The 22,006-nt window shown below is 44.3% G+C and overlaps 1 protein-coding gene across 1 annotated transcript; it reads left to right on the forward strand.

Moving 5' to 3' along the window:
* Positions 1-991: 991 nt before the first annotated feature.
* On the forward strand, positions 992-1,888 carry LOC130625184 (uncharacterized). Its single transcript, XM_057440250.1, has one exon. The coding sequence runs from the start codon at positions 992-994 to the stop codon at positions 1,886-1,888; it is 897 nt and encodes a 298-aa protein (XP_057296233.1).
* The last annotated feature ends 20,118 nt before the right edge of the window (positions 1,889-22,006 follow it).

Below are 22,006 nucleotides of genomic sequence, written 5' to 3' on the forward strand. Positions count from 1 at the left end.
TGGAACTCATCGAGATTGACTCAGAGTACAAGGCGCAATTCAAGTGCCAAACCTGTTACTGCTCTTACAAGACGGTGGAATTGAATGAGCATTCCATGAAGAAGAAATTTTCCAACACATTCAAGCATGCAAAGGGCAATGACGAGCACTTTAGACTTTTGCTGCGTAAGGGTGTTTACCCCTACGAATACATGGATGCGTGGGAGCGTTTTGAAGAGACAGCACTTCTTCCAAAAGCACAATTTTACAGCAGCTTGAACCTTGAAAGCATCACCGAAAACGACTACAAGCATGCTCAAAAGGTGTGGAAGGCTTTCAACATCAAAAACCTTGGAGAGTACCACGATCTCTACGTGATGAGCGACACGCTTCTTTTAGCAGACGTTTTTGAAAATTTTCGAGACACTTGTCAAAACATCTACGAGCTTGATCCAGCGTATTTTTACACTGCTCCAGGCCTCGCATGGAAAGCAGCTCTTAAAGTGACTGGTCAAGTGCTCGAGCTTCTCACAGACATCGACATGCTACTGATGGTTGAAAAGGGGCTCAGAGGTGGTATTTGCCAAGCAATCAAGCGCCATGCTAAGGCAAACAATCCGTACATGGGGGGATTGTTTGATGTCAACCTGTTGATCTCGTATCTGCTGTACATCGATGCCAACAATCTGTACGGAGGTGCCATGTCAGAAAAGCTGCCAACACACGGCTTTAAGTGGCGTGAAGACCTCGAAAATTTTACTCAAGCTTTTATAGAAAATTATAAAAATGGAGATGATGGCTATTTTCTTAAAGTGGATGTCCACTACCCGAAAAAGCTGCACAAACTCCACAACGACCTTCCATTCTTGCCTGAAAAGATGCGTCTGAACAACGACTGTGAAAAGTTGACATTCGCAAATTGCAGCAGGCACTGCAGCATGGATTGGTTCTCACCAAGGTGCACCGAGTCATTGAGTTCAAGCAAAGTGCTTGGCTGAAGCCCTACATTGACATGAACACAAAGCTGCGAAAGGATGCCAAAAATGACTTTGAGAAAGACTTTTTTAAGCTGATGAATAATAGCGTGTTTGGCAAGACCATGGAGAACGTTCGCAAGCACCGTGACATCAAACTGGTGACAACGGAATGGAGGCGCAAGAAGCTCGCATCAGCTCCAAACTATCACAGCACATCAAGATTTGACAAGAAATTTGTGGCAATGGAAATGAACAAAGTGAAGGTCGTCATGAACAAACCTGTCTACCTCGGCCTCTCCATCTTGGACTTGAGCAAACTCACGATGTATGAGTTTCACTATGACTACATCAAGCCGAAGTTTGGTGCAGGCGCAGAGCTTTGCTACATGGACACAGATAGTTTCGTCTACCACATCAAAACAGACGATGTCTATAAAGATATCGCAGGTGACGTTGAATCAAGGTTTGACACATCGAATTACAGTCCCGAAGACAAACGTCCCTTGCCTATTGGCAAAAACAAGAAAAAATTGTGCTTAATGAAGGATGTACTTGGTGGCAAAATCATGATCGAATTTATTGCATTGAGGTCAAAAATGTATGCGTACAAGACACTCGAAGGATACGTGGAAAAGAAGGCAAAAGGTACAAAAAAGTGTGTCGTCAAGAAACAGATCACGTTCGCAGACTATTTGAACAGCCTGCAGACCTGTCAAAATTTGTATCGCACGCAACTGAGATTTACCAGTCGAAAACACGAGATTTTCACCGAAAAGCTGAACAAAATTGCGCTGAGTTTTGATGATGACAAGCGACTTCAAGCTCAAGGTGGGTTCACCTTTGCACATGGAAGCAGTCCTGGATTAGTTTGCAAGCAAGAATTGCTCGCCAGGGTGTGGCATCCCGACCATGTTAAACCATGGATGTTTTGAGTCTCGCGGCTTTAAAAATTTATAAAAAATAAAAATGATGAACGACATAAGCCTCACTATAGCAATAATTCTTCCGTACGTCTTGATCATGCTCTGCTTTTTGCGCTATAGAAGGCTTCTAATAAAGATGAGCGAGATTACAGCTATATTTGATGTTGTAGACACACCTGCGGAAGCCTTTCAACCCAAAGAAAAACCTATCGACAAACGTCAAGCTTTGAAAGAAGCTATACGCAAAGGCAAACAGCATCTCTTGCCGAAGAAATGTACTGAAGGATTTATCGACAAAGCTCCTGAGGAGGCAATCGAAAAAGCGTACGCCGACTATGTTCAACGTGAAATTCACGAGAAGGGAGAAAAGACCGCCAAGGCACTATCTTCACATGTGATTAGCATGTACGCGAAGGCCGTAGGTAATGTTGTTCAACTCGATAGTGCGGAGGGTCTGAAAAAGGACATCGAGGAAGATCCGATTATCAAGGACTCCATGGCAGATTTGGGGATCCTCGTCTACCACGCCTTTGGAAAATTTCTAGCGCCACTATTGGTTGCTGCTCATACCATTAATCACACTCAGCTCTTCGTGAAGTCCAAGATAGATGAAAAGCAAGAGCACGAACAGCAAGAAGAAGATGGGGAACAGTCTTTCGAAGTTTCATGGTTATGCCCAGATTTGTCGTGAAATTATTGATCGTGTAATCAAAGGGGAATAGGCATAACAAGAGCACGGTACACAGATTGGTGCAGCATTTACGGTGACTCACGCGGTTGGGTAATCCTGACACCAGAAGTGATTTTTGTACGTCTCACGACTTACAAGATAAATGAGTGAAGAACAAACACAATCTAACCAAGTCATAACCAAGAAGAATGAGGGTCGTGTTGCTGCTGGCAAGAGACTTGCTGAATGGAACCGTAAGAACAAGGCCAAGTTGAAGCAAGTACCTGCTCAGGTCGAGACAAGTAAGAATTCAAGTACCTCAGCAAGTACTTCACAAGAGGGTCAGGAACTTGTCGCAAGTCCTCACAAGTTCAGTGCATATCTCTATGTCGCTGGAGGTCTCGCTGCCGTACTTACCGCTTGCGTGGCAGTCTATTACATACGTGGCAGCGCGGAACATAGTTCCAAGAAGCCTGCTGAAACCGTCTCCACAGGAGTACGTGCGTCTCAGCAGCACACACGAGAGCACACGCGAGAGCCTTCGAAACCCTAAATTGACATTTTCAAGATGCGATAAACCTATAATAAATGAGCAGCAAAGAGTATCAGAAAGAAATAGTCGATTCCTTGTGGGAATCTGTCAGACTAGTATCCTATACTATTGTCTTGGCGCTAGGCGCGAAAAAGGCTCTGGGAGTTTCTAGACCAGGGGCTAAGATGGACATGGAGGACGGCTTGAAGCTCGCTGGCTATATGACAGGAGCGATATTATTCGACGATTACGCGATAAAACAAGGGTGGTATAAGCGTTCCATGATGCCTCCGAAGTAACTGTCTAGCTCAGAATAAATATGACTCTAGACATTGTCAAAGACCCGCATACGGCAATCTTCACTGGACCGACAAGTTGTGGCAAGACGCAGCGTGTCCTGGATTTGCTTGAGAACGAGTATAGGCAGCATTTTGACAACATTGTCATTCTCTGCCCTACAATCCGCTGGAACAAGACCTATCTCGAGAGATCCTTGCTATGGAGGGACGACTACGTGGCTCTGATAGACCCCAAGGAGCAGCTGTTCGAGTGGATCAAAGAACTGTCGTCGAAGCTGGCGAAAGAAGAGACGCTGTTCATCGTTGACGATATGATAGCCGACGAGAGTCTCGACAAAACTCGTGGTGCGTTGCTAGAACTAGCTGTTTCGGGTAGACACAGAACACATAGCTTCTGGCTACTAACACAAAGATATAAGAAGATCCCAATAACAATAAGGGATCAAATCAAACAGCTTTTTGTCTGGTATCCGAAGAATCGGAAGGAGCTCGAACTCATTCATGAAGAGAACGATGTAATTTCAAGTAGGGAAGAAATTTCCATTATTAAGGCTCAACTCAAAAATTCCAAGCACGCTTGCTTGTACGTAAGACTGGAGCATCCTAGAAGTTACAAGATTGTTGGTTAGACTCTTGACATATAAGAAAAGATGAATAATGAGAGCGTAATTAAAGCTGTGTATCAAGCTCTTTTGAGAGCCCATTCCAGACTAATAGATGCAGTGGATGATGACGCTGACAGCAAACTGGTAAACACGACTCGGGATATTGAAGAGTTATGCAAAAAATATCCATGGCTTCCTCAGCTTAGTGTTGGTTATTGGACCTCGTAATTTTGTGACTTTTTTCGAATCACAAAAAAACTGTGGTTGAGCCTTGGCGTGTATAAGAAATATGTCTTCTCAACTTGGCCTGTGCAACGCCGTGCCTGCTGGAGCGATCGAAAGCTTGTATGACGAGCACTCGCAGCCGCGCTTCAAGCGTGCTGATCTTGGTAGATTTTTAGGGATCCGTAACATTGCGACGACTTACAGAGACGTAAAAACAACGCCTCGTCGTGATATAAAAGGGTTGCTTTTAAAGCAAACCTTTCAAGAACCAAAACATGCTAATCCTCACGATATGTTTGTGACACTAGGTGGAGCTCTTGAGATTGCAGACTGTTCTAGAAAACCTAAAGCCATCGAGCTTACCAAGTGGCTAGCGCGAAAAGGTATAGAAAAGCTGCAAGATGAAGTACGAGAGCAACGGCAAGCTATCGATGAAAAAGACGTAGCCATTGCGATCCTTGACGAAAATCTTGAAGACAGGGATAGACAACTTATGGTGCTGGAGGATGATCTTGAAGAAAAAGATAGACAACTTGCGGTACAAGCGCAAGAAATCACGGGGCTACGACAGCGACATGTTCCACGTGCGCGAGATCCTCGAAAAGACAACGCGATCATGATTTACCGCAAGCATACTGCACCAGACGATGATCAGTGCCATCGTCTTCCCTACTACTGTGCACGTGTTCAAAGACGGAAAATCTCCACCAAAAGGAGATGGCTTAGGGACAACTATCCAAACTGTGAAGAGATTGTGGTCATCGATAATCCTAACGGGATGCACGCGTTCAATCGATTCGAAGAGGAAGGACACGTAGAACGGTATCAATGCCACTTTCGACTCATCGATCTTACTTGCGACGATTTGTATGACCTGGGAGTGCCTGCGCTCGAAGACTAGCGAGACTCAACTTTTTTGTAGCTTCACGAGGCTACAAAAATATTGTCAGCTTACCACTCCTTGACAAGGGGGTCGATATCGCCCCCCTTCATCCAGACACGCTATTACTGACCTTAGACCTCGTAATTTTGTGACTTTTTTCGAATCACAAAAAAACTGTGGTTGAGCCTTGGGTGTATAAGAAAGATGTCTCTTGTGGTTGATTACTTTGAAGGAAAGCAAGTCCGATCATTTAAGGAAAGAGGCCAATGCCTCGTAGGCCAATACCTCGTAGCCAAAGACGTGTGGAGAGCTGTCGGCTATAACGATAATCGTGATGGTAGAAAAGCTATTCAGGTACATGTACCGGAGAAGTATGTAAGGCGGGCCTGGGAGGTTAAAAGTACCGCAGAAGACAAGGAGGTCGATATCGACCCCCTTCATCCAGACACGATGTTACTGACAGAGCCAGGCCTTTATTGCTTCCTCTTGAGGTGTGGTAGACCTGAAGCAGAACCATTTTTGGATTGGTTTGTTGGAAAAAAGAAAGCGGAGCTGGTTCTGCGCAACAACGACTTGAATTACAAGGATCGAACGATAGCCGGACAAGAGCAAGAAATCATAGAGCTACGACAGCGACATGTTCCATGTGCGCAAGATTCTAGAAAGGATAACGGGATGGTTATAATCCAAAAGAATAACGATGATGAATATCCGTATGTCGCTATATGTGGGCAACAAGGCTATGTAGCGCAAAAGATTCGCAACAAGTTAACAGATCATCCCAAAGGTCAACTCGTCGTTCTTGCAGAAACCCTAAATGCCATTGTACATTACAACTGGCTCCGAGAGCGTGGATGCATTGAAGTAAATCCCGAACGTCCAAGGCACTTTCGATTAGGTCGTAATTATACACATCAGAGATTGATGGAGCTTGCCGAGATCTAGGATTTTTTTTTTTTTGTAACCCTGATAGATTACAAAAACTACAAAAAAAACCTGATAGGCGCTGCTTGACCAAATCGGCTGTATTTTAAAAGGTAGATAAATGTCAAAGAAAAATGCAAAAGTACGTACAGAGTCAGCAATTTACAAAGTCTTACGATGTGACGGTACCGGTTCTGCGATGCTGTATCAATGCAGGTTCCACTACCGGTTATTGTTCACAGTGTTTGGAGAATTTTAGATTTAGAAATGGACCATACTATGAAGGTTTTGTATATCCAGATGATTACGAGCTTTTGAATAGACTGCAATCAGGAGAGAAGCCCTGGGCGACAATTGCATGTGAGGAGGAGGATGAAGTACTCGAATACGATATCGAGGATCGCAGGGGTCTGCATATTGTTTCCGCTGAGGTGAACAAGTGGGGCATGGTCTGCTACGAGATTATCAAGGATAAGGACTTAAGGCTCTCGGATCTAGCGGACTTGGAGAAAATTGGCGACATACTAAACATTCAAATCGATGACAGAGCATTGGTTGACATCATCGACCTTGATAGCGAGCCAAATGTTTTCAAGGGAATCGTCTATGGCTATCCATTCTATACCCTACATCCTTATGATTATACCCGCCTTCATCCGATTGACGACCCTGAGGACTCCGAGGATGACTAAGACTTTATGTTGGTAAGTATTAATGTAAGCCGTAGGTTCACATTAACTACGCTTATGGGTATCAACTGAGCGGTTCCCCCGTAGCAGGGGAACCTGTGAAATGGCTCGGGCTCGAGAAATTTACCACTCCTTAACATGCTCGGGAGGCAGCTTCGTGTCTTCAGGAACCCGCAAAAGCTCTTCTTTCACAAACACACGCTCTGGCGCTCCTGCGGAGCCGCTAGGCGACCCATCTGCAAGGTAGTACATCGTTCGGTTGTTTGGTTCGTTGATGATGCGGTCCAAACGGAACGTTTTTTTCGACCAAATCATGTCAGTTGCACGTCTTCTCTGATCTCCATGCTCTTCACCAGGTTGCATCAAATATCGGTAGAGACCATCTTCTGCCAGAGGCTTCTTGTCAGGCTTGTAGCTTGCTTTTTGTGGAACCTCGTCGAGTTTGACTGCATCGTTTGGTTTCATCTTGATTCCAGCGGTTTTGGTGTTGTTCATCTGATCGACAATTTTGTAGAGTTGCTTGACCCATATCGTCGAGACCTTACCCTCTTCGTTGAGCTCTTGAGCATCTTGAGCCTTGAAGAGACGTCTCGCGAGCTGCTTGTTGAAGTTTTCCACAAATGCAGTGTGGCGATGATGGTACTTTGTCACCGTCCTGTCGATCTTGACGTCATGTTTTTGAAAGGTCTTTGTAACGTCTGCAAGGAACTCGGTTCCTGCATCTATCATGACAGTCTCGGGCCACGTTAAGGGCCTGGCCTTGCCTCCGGGCTTCGCGTAAATGTCCTCGATCATTTTGACCACTTCTGCAGCCTTTTTCGTTCGCAGGGGTCTCGCCACTTTGAACCTGCTGGCAATGTCAATTCCAGTAAGAATGTATTTGTATTTCGAGCCATACAGGCGATCATGAGGCATGCTAAGCAAATCAAATTGATGTACTGCATTTGGAACTGTAACGGTGTAATGAGGATGTTTTACCACCTTTGGCCCTGGAATGTGAACTTGCCAGAAGGCCTGGTGGGCAAGGTAGATTTTGACCTTTTTCATAGACAAACCACCAAGTTCAACAAGTTTTTCAATGGCTTCGTTTCCGATCCAGAGATGTGTGGGCTGATAGTACAATTTGTCTAATTTTTCCTTCTCTGTGGGTGTTTTCGACATGTTTATTTTAATATTCGACATGTCGAAAACATTTTACGTCCATTTGTACACTGCAAAACCAAGGAGGGCTAAGAATCCAACGATGAACGTTAGCTCACCGTCTTGTTGCTGCTTGCTGGGCGTGTAGAAGTCGGATAACTTAGGAGCCTTCTCGATCGTTGCGTTATAGTACTCAGGCATGACTTCATCGAGCTCCTTCAAGCTCTCTCCAGCTTGCTTTTTCAGCTCTCGTTGATGGTTATACCAATCTTCTGCCTGCCGATCTCTTCTTACCCACTGTGCTTGAGCAGCTTGAAGTTGTTCAATTGCTTTATCACGCTTTTTACGCTCGGCCTCGCCATGGTCTGACAGCTTACTGATTAAGTAATTCGATCCGCTAAACGCGAGGGCATTGATTATAGCCCCACCCGTGAGTACTAATATGCTTGCCATCTTTATTTTAATATTCGACAATGTGAAAACGCCCATCTAAGATGTTCAGCTGAGCATCTTGAAGTAGGAAAACGTAGCATTTAATATCCCCCGTTGTTCCGTCTGCTTTCTTTGTCATATGCAAGGTTATACCGTCTGACAATCTCTGTAACGGCCTTCCGGAACCATGGAGCCTGTGATCAGGTGATGCTCGAAAATCAACAAACAGGGCATAACGCTCAGTCATGAACTGCCCAATTGTCACCTTTGAATCGTGGCTACCGAATAAGTTTACTATCTGCTCGAGGTGATCTTTCGGGAGCATCGCGTGCGTGTAGAGCTCATTAGGCTCACCCTCGACAGTGATCGAGATTTTTTCGATCTTTGGGTTGTAGAAGACCTCGTTAGCACCCGAGTAAGCCTTCACTTTCCCCGGATCTACGAACAATAATAAGACGCCTTTTAAACTTTTTGCTGGAGTATCAATTTGCAAATTGTAGCTGGTATCAGCCTTTTTCATCGTGACAACCTTGCTACGGAGTACCCTTTCATAAGGTAGCGCAAGACGGCTGTACCGTGACATCATAGCGCTCGCAAGACCCTCGTTATTAACCTTGTCAAACTCTAGTGCGATATTAGTGATCTTGTACGCACTGTCTGCGGGCTTAGCTGCCGTGCTTCCTGAAGACACCGTACCACCATCTTTGATAACGTCACCATATGATGCAAAATGTATAACGAATTGCAGCCTATCGTGTATCCCTGGCTGGTAGAACGGCAAGTCTCGTGTCAATTCAAACATTTTACCGATAGGGATGCAAAACGTGCTGCCATAAGCTGCGACGATCGCTTTTTCCTCGTCCGTTCCTACATAATCAGTCGCTTTTACCTGTAGGGCGCGGATTGTACCGTCGTTGGGATTGATCCCCTCTAGGATCAAGTTGTTTTCCCGATCAAACTTGGGCAACCATAGGTCCTTGTAGGTAGCAAGCACCCTGTAGTCGCTAATATTTTGCACCTCGTTGCTATTCAAAGTGATACGAAGATTTTGCACCAAGGATTTACCTATATTGCTGACGATAGTGCGCTTCGTGTTTGTTCCCGTAAGTTCCAGATCGAAAAGTAGTTTGATACTAGATGGAAAAATTACATCGTTCAGCCCCATGTTGGGGATATCAACATACAAGTCCTCGTTCTGATTAATCGTACTAGGGACATGACTTACTTTTACACGCTGCTTCTTGCCTTTTATAGCCATCATTGTTTTAATCTCCGCGTAGGGATCGAGCTTAGTTCCGAATATGTTACTCATGCTTTATTATTAGCTGATTTTCGTTTCAAATAAATGCCGATTAATCCAATATACGAAGGAGACGACTTTACGCCAGAGGAAAAAATTTCAGACGAGGATTTCAGTAGGCCTGATACCAATTTAACGCCAGATCGCCTGGCGGCTCTGCAAGAGCATCAGGGTCAATCCGGCTCAGCACGAGGCGGCCTCACTGACACCACGACAAGGCAGAGGGAAGAGCTACTAAAATCAAGGGTCGACGATCTTTACGAACACCTTGGTGAGGAACTTGGGCAGCCAATCGCGAGATTTTATAACGAGTTTGAGGCACAAGGAAACCAGCTTCTTTTCGATGGCATAGAGATCACTAAAAGGAATGGTGAATTGAGGAGCGTTGCCGAGATACAGAGGAGATTAGGCACAAATCGCTTGCGAGAATTGGGGTTTACCGACTATACTACACCAAACAAAGGCAGTAAAGCAATGGCTCAGAAACTCCTTAACGAGATTGTTCATGTTGAACACAACCAGGCTTTCGTTATTTTTGTGACTGTCTCCAGTCACAAAGATTACTTTTTAGTCTTCCACTTCTAGCTGAAAAGCTTAGAATCTTGTTCAAGGAGCAAGGAATTACTATAGCGAGCATCGTGGCGGCTGTTGGTCTACTGATTTCCACCATCGTACTCGCAGTTACAGGTGGAGGTTCCGCAACAGGCGCAGGAGGAAATGCCACAGGGAAGGGTTTTATACAAAAACAGGGAAAGGCTTGGAAAATTTTTGAAATACCTAGCAGGTAAGGCAGGTGCGGCGCTACCAGGGATTATTGGCACGGTTGTCTCGTTCTTTTTTAGAGTAGCAGCAAAAGTTGTTGAATACGCAGCCAAACACCTCTACATGACGATCGCTGCCGCTGCTGGTCTTGTTGTGGCCTACGTTGGGAAGGGTGGCAAACTATCGTAGATGATCTAGTATGTTGACAAAAAACATATTAGATCGCCTTGCGGCCATGTCAGCGGAAGGGCGATCGTCTAGCGGCTCAGCAAGAGCAAGCCCGTCTCAGCATAAGCACCTATTTTTTAAGCCATAGATATGCTAAGATGAGACCTACGCCCGCAGTAACCAAAGTGGTCTTGGTGTCCTCGTGAGGGTTTCCATCTCCTAGACCTGATTGAGGTATCGGTGGCATCTTTTCAGACCCCCGGGTTAGGGACCTCGATATTTCTTGCCGCGTAGCACCTCGTTTTAAACCCCGAGGCTGTGTGGTAATGGGCTTGTTGTTTAGGTCTAGCCTTATGCCAATCATCGCACTCGCCGGCGCAATCAAGATGTTGTTGTTATACCCCACAATTTTACCAATACGCAGGTTCATATCGGATGGTAGCATGTACACGTGGTGCATCACGGCAAAATTCACTGGGGTCCTGGCATATTGAAGCACCTTTTGAAACTCGGTGATATCGTGGCCTACGTTCTCCTCACGTTGTACCATGGCTTCGAATTTCTGTAGTAGTATCTGTCTCGCTGTAAAATTGTCAGCATCCGAACCTATAAGGGATGCCTTGGCATCAGCTTGGGACCCTAGTAGTAAAATCACGTAAACACGAATACTCTCGCTAAGCTTCGACAGACCTTCCGATGTCAGGCCTTGGCTCGTAGGCATGATAAACTTGGCCCAATCACCATCTACCTGCGGCCACTATCTACCATTTGTGAGCGAGGACATGAGAGCCTTAAACTTGTATTGGGCATTGGGGTCGGCACCATATTCACGAAAAATCTGGGCATATCCAGAAGTAGAGTAGGGGTTCTCGTATTGAGAAAAGCCGTCATCGTATGGCATGGGTACCTTCATTCTCGCTAGGATACGCCGCATGTGGTAATAGACGTGAAATATAAAGATACTGTTGATGAGAGGCACGGAGCCATTCAAGTGTTTGGCGGATATACCCAAGGCGGTGCTAGCGCAATGACAAGCGAAATTAACTTGTATATTCCAGTAGCCAAGGGCTTGACCGGTCCAATTTACACTTACGGGGTCGTTCAACAGGTTAGTGGGGACTTTTATTGGGTATTTCGTGAACATCGAGAAGGTCACGGGAATGTGCGATTCTGTAGAAACGTAGAGGTCTTGATGTTCTAGATTAATTACACCGAGAGGCCATTCACCTCTATTGGACTTGTATTGTGCCTTGTGGTTATAGCTATAAATGTTCATGTTTCTTTAAAGAAACATGAGACAGCTGTATGTCACGGATATAGAGAAGCCTACGATTTTTGATGATTACCTAGGGCAGGACACGAGAATTGCCCTGAAATCGATAAGTATCAGGCCCGTATGGCTGAACCTTTACAGTAACAACGATTTTACAATACGCAAAGTAGGACCTGATAAAGTTCAAGCTTTGGGGGATGGGGCTTCGCTATGCTGATCATGGCATGATTGCTGTTACTGTCATCACCTCCGCAGCAGGTATTGCCACGCTTGCAACCGGATTCGGAGCCCCTATAGCAATTGGTCTTGAAGCCGCGGCTCTTGCAGTTGGCATAGGCCAAGTAGGTTTGAAGAATGCTTCCAAAAGGATACAGTATAAGGTGCACAAGCACGAATCCATCAAACTCCTAGCTGAATCAAAACTAGACACTGTATACTATAAGATTTCCAGAGCGATCCAAGATGGTATAATTTCAGACGATGAGTTTACATGGATCATGCAGGAAAAACAGCGCTACATGGTACTCAAGGAGCAGATCCGACAACGAACGAAAAAAGCTGTGAAATCCATCAACGATAATGAACGCGCAGAGTTGCTAGCACAAGGCAGGCAAGAAGCTAAAGATGAAATTTTTAAAAAACTGCAATCTGCGCAGTATGTCAGCGCTACTTAGAGTCCCCACCCGCCTACAGAGTCTAATATGTTGGTCAACATACTAGACGATCACTTCTCCCGTATCTTGATCTATGAGCAAGTCGCCATCATGTACGACACGTCGCTGAGCGAGATCCCTCAAATATTGTTCAAGATTTTCCTCCCATACAATTTTAGCACAAGGCTCGCAGTACGGTCCATCCGTTTGTGTCAACGCATCCTTATACTTGACTTTGCGTATGGCTTCAACAAGGTCTATTCGCTTCAACATAGAGTACCCTTTGAGACCTAAGGCTTTAGCTTCCTGTCGCAGTTTGTCCATTTGTTTATGTGGGTGAGCACAACCAGGCTTTCGTTATTTTTGTGACTGTCTCCAGTCACAAAGATTACTTTTTAGTCTTCCACTTCCACAAGGTCGTAATCATAGTAAAATTGACCAGGATTCTTCGTAGATTGTTTCTTTCCAAGTGATTTGATGAACATCTGACCTGTTCGACCTATCAAAGCTTCTCTCAGTACACTCGTTGCCCATGCTCGAAATCGTTCACCATCACAATCGATCAATGTGATGACAGTTGCATCACCTTTTTTGGTCTTGATCTCTTCAACATACTCAATTTTGAATATGATTCCAGTGGGAACATCACGTCACTTCATAATGCTCTCGTGTTCTGATTTCAAGGCATCAAATTGTTCTGCAGATAGGAAAGGCATCTCTTTATTATAGATTTTTTAAACCCTAACCAGGATCAAAATACTGGACATTACTTCCATAATTTAGATATCTCGCACTTTTTTTCCTCATCTAAACACCAATTCCAATATCGATCCGGATGCCACGCCACTGGCATTACCTCATTCCATAGTTTTTCATAAAAATTACGCTTGTGATGATGTTGCAGCAATTCATCATGAATTATATCAAAACCACGCAGCAATACAACAATCTCGATGTGACCATTGAGAGCTGCAATTTCTAGAGCCCAATCAAAATCTGTCGCACCCCACTCTTTGCACAGCTTAACAATCTCGATGTGACCATTTTCAGCTGCATTATCTAGAGCCAAATTAAAGTCTGTGGCACCCCATTCTTTGCACAGCTTAACCATCTCTATCTGACCATTAAGAGCTGCATTTCGTAGAGCCCAATTAAAGTCTGTGGCACCCCACTCTTTGCACAGCTTAACAATCTCGATGTGACCATTTTCAGCTGCATTATCTAGAGCCAAATTAAAGTGCGTCGCACCCCACTCTTTGAACATCTTAACCATCTCGATGTGACCATTGAGAGCTGCATTTCGTAGAGCCCAATTAAAGTCTGTGGCACCCCACTCTTTGCACATCTTAACAATCTCGATGTGACCATTGAGAGCTGCTCTTTCTAGAGCCAAATTAAAGTGCGTCGCACCCCACTCTTTGAACATCTTAACCATCTCGATGTGACCATTTTCAGCTGCATTTCGTAGAGCCCAATTAAAGTCTGTGGCACCCCACTCTTTGAACATCTTAACCATCTCGATGTGACCATTGAGAGCTGCATTTCGTAGAGCCCAATTAAAGTTCGTCGCACCCCATTCTTTGCACAGCTTAACAATCTCGATGTGACCATTGAGAGCTGCATTTCGTAGAGCCCAATTAAAGTCTGTCGCACCCCATTCTTTACAGCTTAACCATCTCGATGTGACCATTTTTAGCTGCATTTTCTAGAGCCAAATCAAAGTATGTCACACCCCACTCTTTGCACAGTTTAACAATCTCGATGTGACCATTTTCAGCTGCTCTTTCTAAAGCCCAATTAAAGTTCGTCGCACCCCACTCTTTGCACAGCTTAACAATCTCGATGTGACCATTTTCAGCTGCATTAAGAATGGTCCAATTAAAGTTCGTCGCACCCCACTCTTTGCACAGCTTAACAATCTTGATGTGACCATTGACAGCTGCATTAAGAATGGCCTCATTAAAGTTCGTTGCACCCCACTCTTTGCACAGCTTAACAATCTCGATGTGACCATTGCGAGCTGCATTATCTAACGCACTGGACATTTTATTTATTATGTTGTGACCCCAACCAGGGTCACAATATTGCGTTCGTACGAGAGTGCTGCAGCACAGCGGTAATTGTCCGCGGTATTGACCCTTTGCGCAGAGGATCAATATAGCGAGGAAACAGTGCTGTCTCAGACCCTTGAAATTGGGGTTTTGAGTGAAAAACGGTGAGTGTCCTAGAGAGCTCCACTTTCATTGTGTGCATGGTATTGAATTTGTTGGGACTTGCTGTGACGTGAGTGCCTGCGCGTGCGCGACTGTGCTAGAACATACATTTCCCTATCTCTCGCCTGACGATAAGGAAAACGAATTAGGACGTCGTAGTCTATTGAGATTGGAAGGAATAGACCGATCGCCGCCTGTCAGTGCGCGTGTAAGCACGTGAATTACGTGTAGGACCCTAATTTGGCCGTAAAAGACCATATTACAGCTTTTGAAGGACTCTGTGCGTACTTGAAGACCTTTTAAAGACATGGCGCTGAGGAAAACGACTCTGGACGTCCTAGTCCATTAAGAACAGAAGGAATAGTCCGATGGGCGAATGTCTGAGCATGTGGAATCACGTGATTTCCGTGCAGGGCATTACAAAAAGCCGTAAGAGATGATATTACGGCTTTTGAAGGACTCTGTACGTATTTGCAGATCTTCTAAATGCCTGACGATAAGAAAAGCGGCTTGGGACGTGGTAGTCCATTGAGGCGGGAAGGAATAGACCGATAGTCGCCTGTCAGTGTGCGTGAAACTACGTGATTTACGTGTAGGACCCTGATTGGCCGTAAAAGGCCATATTACAGTCTTGAAAACCCTGTGCAGGTAGTTAGATGTGTTCTAAGGGCCCGGCGCTAAGGAAAACGATATTTGACAACGTAGTCGATAGAGACTGGAAGGAATAGACCAATGGCCGCCTGTGTGAGCGCGTGGAACTACGTCATTTACGTGTAGGGCTTTTAATAAGCCGTAAAAGGCCATATTACAGCTTTTGAAGGACTCTGTGCCTACTTGGAGACCTTGTGAAGGACTGTCGATAAAGAAAACGACTTGGGACGTCGCATTCCATTGAGACTGAAAGGAATAGACCGATGGCTGCCTGTCTGGGCGCGTGGAACAACGTAGTTTACAGTTAGTCTCTATATTGAGGGTAAAATGCCATAAAACGGCTTTTGAAAGACTGTGCTGGTAGTTGGAGGTGTTCTTAGAGCCTAGCGATAAGGAAAATTACTTTGGATGTAGCAGTTCATTGAGACTGGAAAAAGTCGACCGATGCCCGCCTGTCTAGGCTCATGGAATCACGTGATTTGCGTGCAGGGCAGTAATAAAAACCGTAAAAGGCCATATTACAGCTTTTAAAGGACTCTGTACGTACTTGGAGACCTTGTAGGGATTTCACACATTGTTACACGAGCCCAGACAGGCGGCCATCGGTCTATCCCTTCCAGTCTTGATCGCCTACGACGTCCCAAGTTGATTTCCTTACCGCCAGGTCCTGAAAAGTTCTCCAAGTAGGTATAGAGTCCTTCAAAAGCTGTAATGTGGCCTTTTACGGTTTTTATTACTGCCCTACACATAAATCACGTGGTTCCACGCACCTAGACATGCTGCCATCGGTTTATTCCTTCCAGTTTCAATTGACTACGACTTCCAAAGTCATTTTCCTTAGCATCAGGCCCTTAGAACACCTCTAACTATCTGCATAGTCTTTCAAAGGCCGTAAAATGGCGTTTTAGGACCAAACTAGGGTCCTACACGTAATTCACGTTATCCCACAAATCCAGACAGGCAGCCATTGGTCTATTCCATCAAGTCTCGAATGACTACGACGGCTCAAGTCGTTTTCCTTACCGCTAGGTCCTTAGAACACCTCTAACTACCTGCACAGGTTTTCAGAGCCCGTTATGCGGCATTTTACCTCAAATTAGAGTCCTACACGTAAATCACGTTGTTCCACTCTCCCAGACAGGCGACCATCGGTTTATTCCTTCCAGTCTTAATAAACTACGACGTCCAAATTCGTTTTCCTTAGCGCTAGGTCTCTAAAAGGTCTCCAAGTACGTATAGAGTCCTTCAAAAGCTGCAATATGGTCTTTTACGGTTTTTATTACTGCCCTGCAGGTAAATCCCGTGATTCTACGAGACTAGACAGGCGGCCATCAGTCGATTCTTTCCAGTCTCAATGAACTGCTACATCCAGTCACTTTCCTTACTGCCAGGCCATTTGAACACCCCTAACTACCTGCACAGGCTTTCAAAGGCCGTTATATGACATTTTACCGACAAATTTGGGTCCTACAGGTAAATCACGTAGTTTCACGCGCCCAGACATTCGCCCACCGGTCTATTCCTTCCAATCTTAAAGGAGTACAACGCCTCAAGTTGTTTTCCTTAGTGCCAAGTCTCTAAAAGCTCTCCAAGTACGTACAGAGTCCTTTAAAGGCTGTAATATGGCCTTTTACGGATTATTAAAGGTCCTACACGTAAATCACGTGATTCCACACGCCTGGACATGCTGCCATAGGTCTATGCCTTCCAGCCACAATGGACTATGACGTATGAAGTAGTTTCCTTTAGCGCCAGGCCCTAAGAACACCTCTAACTACCAGCACAGGCTTTTAAAGGCCGTTGTATGGCATTTTACCGTCAAATTAGTGATCTACCTGCAAATCACGTTGTTCCAGGCGCTCAGATTGACACCCGTCGGTCTATTCCTTTGAGTCTCAATTGACTACGACGTCCAAAACCATTTTCCTTAGCACCAGACTGTAATATGGCTTTTTACGCCTAAATTAGAGTCCTACACGTAAATCACGTGCTTACTTGCGCACTGACAGGAGGCCATTGGTCTATTCCTTCCAATCTCAATAGACTACGACGTCCTAAGTCGTCTTTCTTATCGTCAAGCCAGAGATAGGGAAATGTATGTTCTAGCACAGTCGCGCACGCGCACACACACACGTCACAGCAAGTCCCAACAAATTCAGTACCATGCGGTGTTGAGCCATGGAATTCAAGGGTATACCCCTACCATACGGTGTAACATACCAAGCAACTACCAAGTATCATCATACTTTTACGGCTTTTTTTGAAAGCTACAACAAAGTACTCGCGGAAAGATTGTTCAAACCCCAAGATGCGCAGGAATTGGCTTCTGATAAAACTAGTACCACATGGGTCAAACACCTATATAATATTGTGAAAAACATGAACAACACCAAGACCGCGATGATTGGTATTAAACCGAGCAAGGCGATCAAGCTTGATGATGTGCCGCTTGCAAAAAGCGTTGGCCATCTTGAAGAAAAGCCTCTACCTGATGATGGTCTTTACATCCACCTCTTGCAACCTGGTGAGGAACATGGAGATCAGAAACAGCGCGCGACGGATGCTTTTTGGTCGAAGCGTACGCAAAGACTCGACCATATAGTGACAGGTACCCGTCTTCTATACTATTTGGCAGATGGACCTGATCGATCTTTCGTATCAGAGGAATTAATGCTAGTACCCGAGGATGTAGAACTACCTCCCGAGCATGTGAAAGAATGGTAAATTTCTCAATTTTTTTTGTGGCTTATAAAAGCTACAAAAACCATATAAGCGATTATAAGATATCAATATCATACAATCTTTCGAATAACTCGCGCGTAGCGTCATCTGGTAAAGTGAAATGATTTCGCCATGAATTTTCTATCCCGAGATTATCATCTCTGAACCTGTTCCATGTATGCACGGCCCTGGGATCGTCACATATTGGATGCCTCTAGATCATATCAGGATACATCTCCCGTAGGGTACGTAGCTGATCGTTTAAAGATCTACGTTGGCAACGAAAATGTAATGGGGATGTTGGCCTTTTTTACCACATTTATTAGGGTCGTTTTTATCAATCACACATTTCACATTATCATATGGATAACCGGTGGGTACATAACGATCTCGTAGACTTGCAATCTCTAACGCTCTTAGGTCGAGTTGATTTTCTCGATCTTCAAGATCGTCGTTAAGCATCGCCAGGGATTGACGATATTCTTCTATTTCATTTTGTAATTTTTTGATACCCTTCATCGCAAGCCATTTCATAATCTCAAGAGCCCTTGGTTTTCTAGATCTATGTACAATCTCCAATGCATCATCCAGGGTCACGAAAGCATCGTCTCCGGTTATTTCCTTAAACCATGCGTCTAACGCATGGTCTATGATCTCATTACGAGGCGTGATTTTACGTCTCTGTATGTTGCTCTTATATCAGCAATATCCAGAAATCTTCCTAGATCAGCACGCTTAAACATGGGTTGACCCTGGTTGTTTAATAATCTTCCCAGTCGTTAATTATGTTTGTCTCTTCATCCACCAATTTCATGTCACTCCTTTCGTGCGGGTACCACATGAACAACTGCTTTTTCTGCCGGCAGAGGTTCTTCGGTAAAGCGGTATAGCTTTGAGTTAAGAGCCATAGACTGTGCCTTCGATGCCTCCCAGAGATTGCCAATTCCAGTAATGGTTGCCTTTTTTTTGTCGAGAGAGTCATCGCTGATAACGTCGTCAGTTATGAAGAGCATGTCTTCACCGGCGAGTATATTCGATAATCGCTGAATCCAATCAAATAGTTGATCTCGTGGTTCTATCAAAAAACATAGTCATCCTTCCAAAGTGATGATCTCTCAAAGTACGTTGTGTTCCATCGAATTGTTGGGCACAAAACTACGATATTGTGAAAATGTCCTCGATACTCATTTACCAAAAGATCGAGAACACGCTGCGTTTTTCCACATGAGGTGGGGCCTGTAAATATTGTAGTGCATGGATCTTTAACGATGTCTAGCATGTTTGTTGTATGCCATGGGCAGACAACAAAACCTTGAACTTTTTTATTTTGGTGGCATCATGGAACGCTTATACCAGCCTTGTTTTATTGCGTAATCGTCAAATAAGATCGCACCAGTCATATATCCAGCGAGCTTTAGTCCATCCTCTAGATCCATCTTCGCACCTGGTCGAACAACGCCTAATGCCTTTTTGGCACCCAGCGCTAAGACGATTGTATATGAAACTAGTCTGACAGACTCCCACAGGCTATCAACTACTTCCTTCTGATATTCTTTGTTGCTCATGTTTATTATAGGCCTATCTCATACGGAAAATATCAATCTCGGGCTTTGAAGGTTTTTGCTGAACCGTTGGTGCATGTGTTTCAGGAGCTGCTGGGTACTCGCGGATGGAAAATTTAATATACCCCTTTCACACAGGCGAGTATAGCAACGATGCCTTCACCAATGTATATTACATCACCTGACTGAACAGAACTCACCTCAGAAAAGTTTTTGACTGGAGGCTGTACAACACCCTGTTGTCTAAGATCTTCTTTCCTCTTCTTCATCAGTGCGGCTAATTTGTGGCCTTGAGCTACTCTACCGGGATGCTTCACTGGTTTTGTTATTACCGTTTCTTCTTGCGATTGTTCAATGCTCATTTCTTTATAAGTCGTGAGACTTATAAAATCTTCTTTTTTATGATGGAGAGCTTGTATCATTTACCAGTTCCCCCGAATCGGGGGAACCCTGTTTGGACAATTTTGTATGATTAATGGTGTGCGCCGCAACAAGCAAAGGTACCAGGAATCGACCAAAGGCTGTATATATGAGGATTCCAATATCAGTCATGCTCCTGATAATAGGGTCGTTTTCTAAATCATGATGAAGAGCTTCGGGACTATCCAGTGGTAAAATATTGTCTATGACCTTCGTATACATACTTATCCCATGGGTATTAAGAGCTTTGGCAGTCTTTGTTACTTTCTCATGGAGATCGCGTTGAATATACTCATCATATATTTTCTCGATAACTTCAGGCGATGCTTTGTCCAGGAAACCTTCGCTACATTTTTTAGGCAGCAAATGTGGCTTGGTCTTTCGTATATCTTTCAATGTTTGACGTTTGTCTATTTTTTGATCAACAGCCTCGGCTGGAGTGTCAACTACATCAAATATCTCCGATAAATCGTGAGCCATGTTTATTAAACGTCTATACCGATAGAAACAAGTAATGATTACTACGTATGGGAGGAGTATCAATATCAGTAACAGTAACTTCATTTATTTGCAGCTTTGTGTAAAGGTGGTGTCTCACAACACCCTTAGATAAAGCGCGCTAAATTACTCTGATATGGATCGATGGCCTTTCGATTGATTTTCATTTTTCCACAATGGCTGCATGTTGGTATAATGTAACCGCGCGAGCTGTATCTCCCTACTAGGTAGAACACCATTTTCTCGATATTTAATAGGGATTTTGTGATCTAATTCCCACTGCCCTCGGTTTCTCCAGCACGTACCATCCGAAAATTGAGCCTGAATATGGCCAATAAATGTGCAGATCCCACACCCAAGGTACTCTGTGGATGCTATCTCAGTGTCTCTGTTTAGAGCATCGCGAATCCTTTTTAGAATGAGGTGATGCATATATCCAAGGAAATCGCATTCCTTACAATGACCATGTTGTTTCCCATGGTCGCATTTATTGCGTTCCCTTGTCGTCTTCATGCCGTCGAGACATTTGATGCACCATTTTGTCCATTCGCCATTCCGTTGGATCTTAAAATTATCAAAAGAACAAGGTTTTTTACAGCTTGTACAGCATTTAGTATCCTCCATTTTTTTGTTGTATATACTATCAATATATACAAACTTTGGGACAATATTAATCATTTATAAATCTAATGGCTTTGTATGTATACGATCCTCTAGCACTACCCTCTTATCATAGAACGCCGATAGCCCTAGTTTGTTTTGCTGATACGTTACCATTCCTTGGTTATGAACCCGGAAGCCCACATTTTTTGCATTATCCAGCTCTCCCTTCAGTGATTTTATATATCTAGACCACGTCACTTCATTCTGTCTTTTGGACATGCATTTGCAGGAAAATATCGTGCCATTTTTACCTTCAACGAAGTAACATTTGGCGGTCCAGGCAATCATTCTCGAACCAATGAATTCTTCTTTGAACAAACCTCCGGTTCTGCTTGAATATTTATCGGCGACTAGCCAGTTTTTAACATCTTCATCATACTGCTTGATTAATTCGGGGCGAACAACTTCACGTAGGTTATCTCCAGAGATCGCAAAATAAGCACTATCGGTGTTCATATAAAGGTACTCGTAGTTTTTTCGATCTACGTATTTGTCGAGAAAATTATAATGGAACTCGAGCATCCGCAATTTAGCTAGCTGACACACAAGGATTCCACATTGGTACGCTCTATTTAGGAAACGCCTTGTTTAACCCGTCTTACTTCGTATGCCTCTCCAATCTCTTCCAAATCCTCCAAATATGGGCTTCTCATTGCAGCATCTACCACCTTCTCATCTTGCGTAAAATTAGTATTTGCATGTCTCGCCAGGTCCTCTATCATTTTGCCGTAAAAACTGTTCCCCTTCAGCTTTGCAGTATCACCAGCGATGCGCTTATCAGGGTCTTTATCAGCTTGGCGACGCGCATCCGCTATTTCCTCAGGAACCAAGCGAATGGTTTACC

This window comes from Hydractinia symbiolongicarpus, chromosome 14 (genome assembly GCF_029227915.1).
Source record: "Hydractinia symbiolongicarpus strain clone_291-10 chromosome 14, HSymV2.1, whole genome shotgun sequence".
Taxonomy (NCBI): Eukaryota; Metazoa; Cnidaria; class Hydrozoa; order Anthoathecata; family Hydractiniidae; genus Hydractinia; species Hydractinia symbiolongicarpus.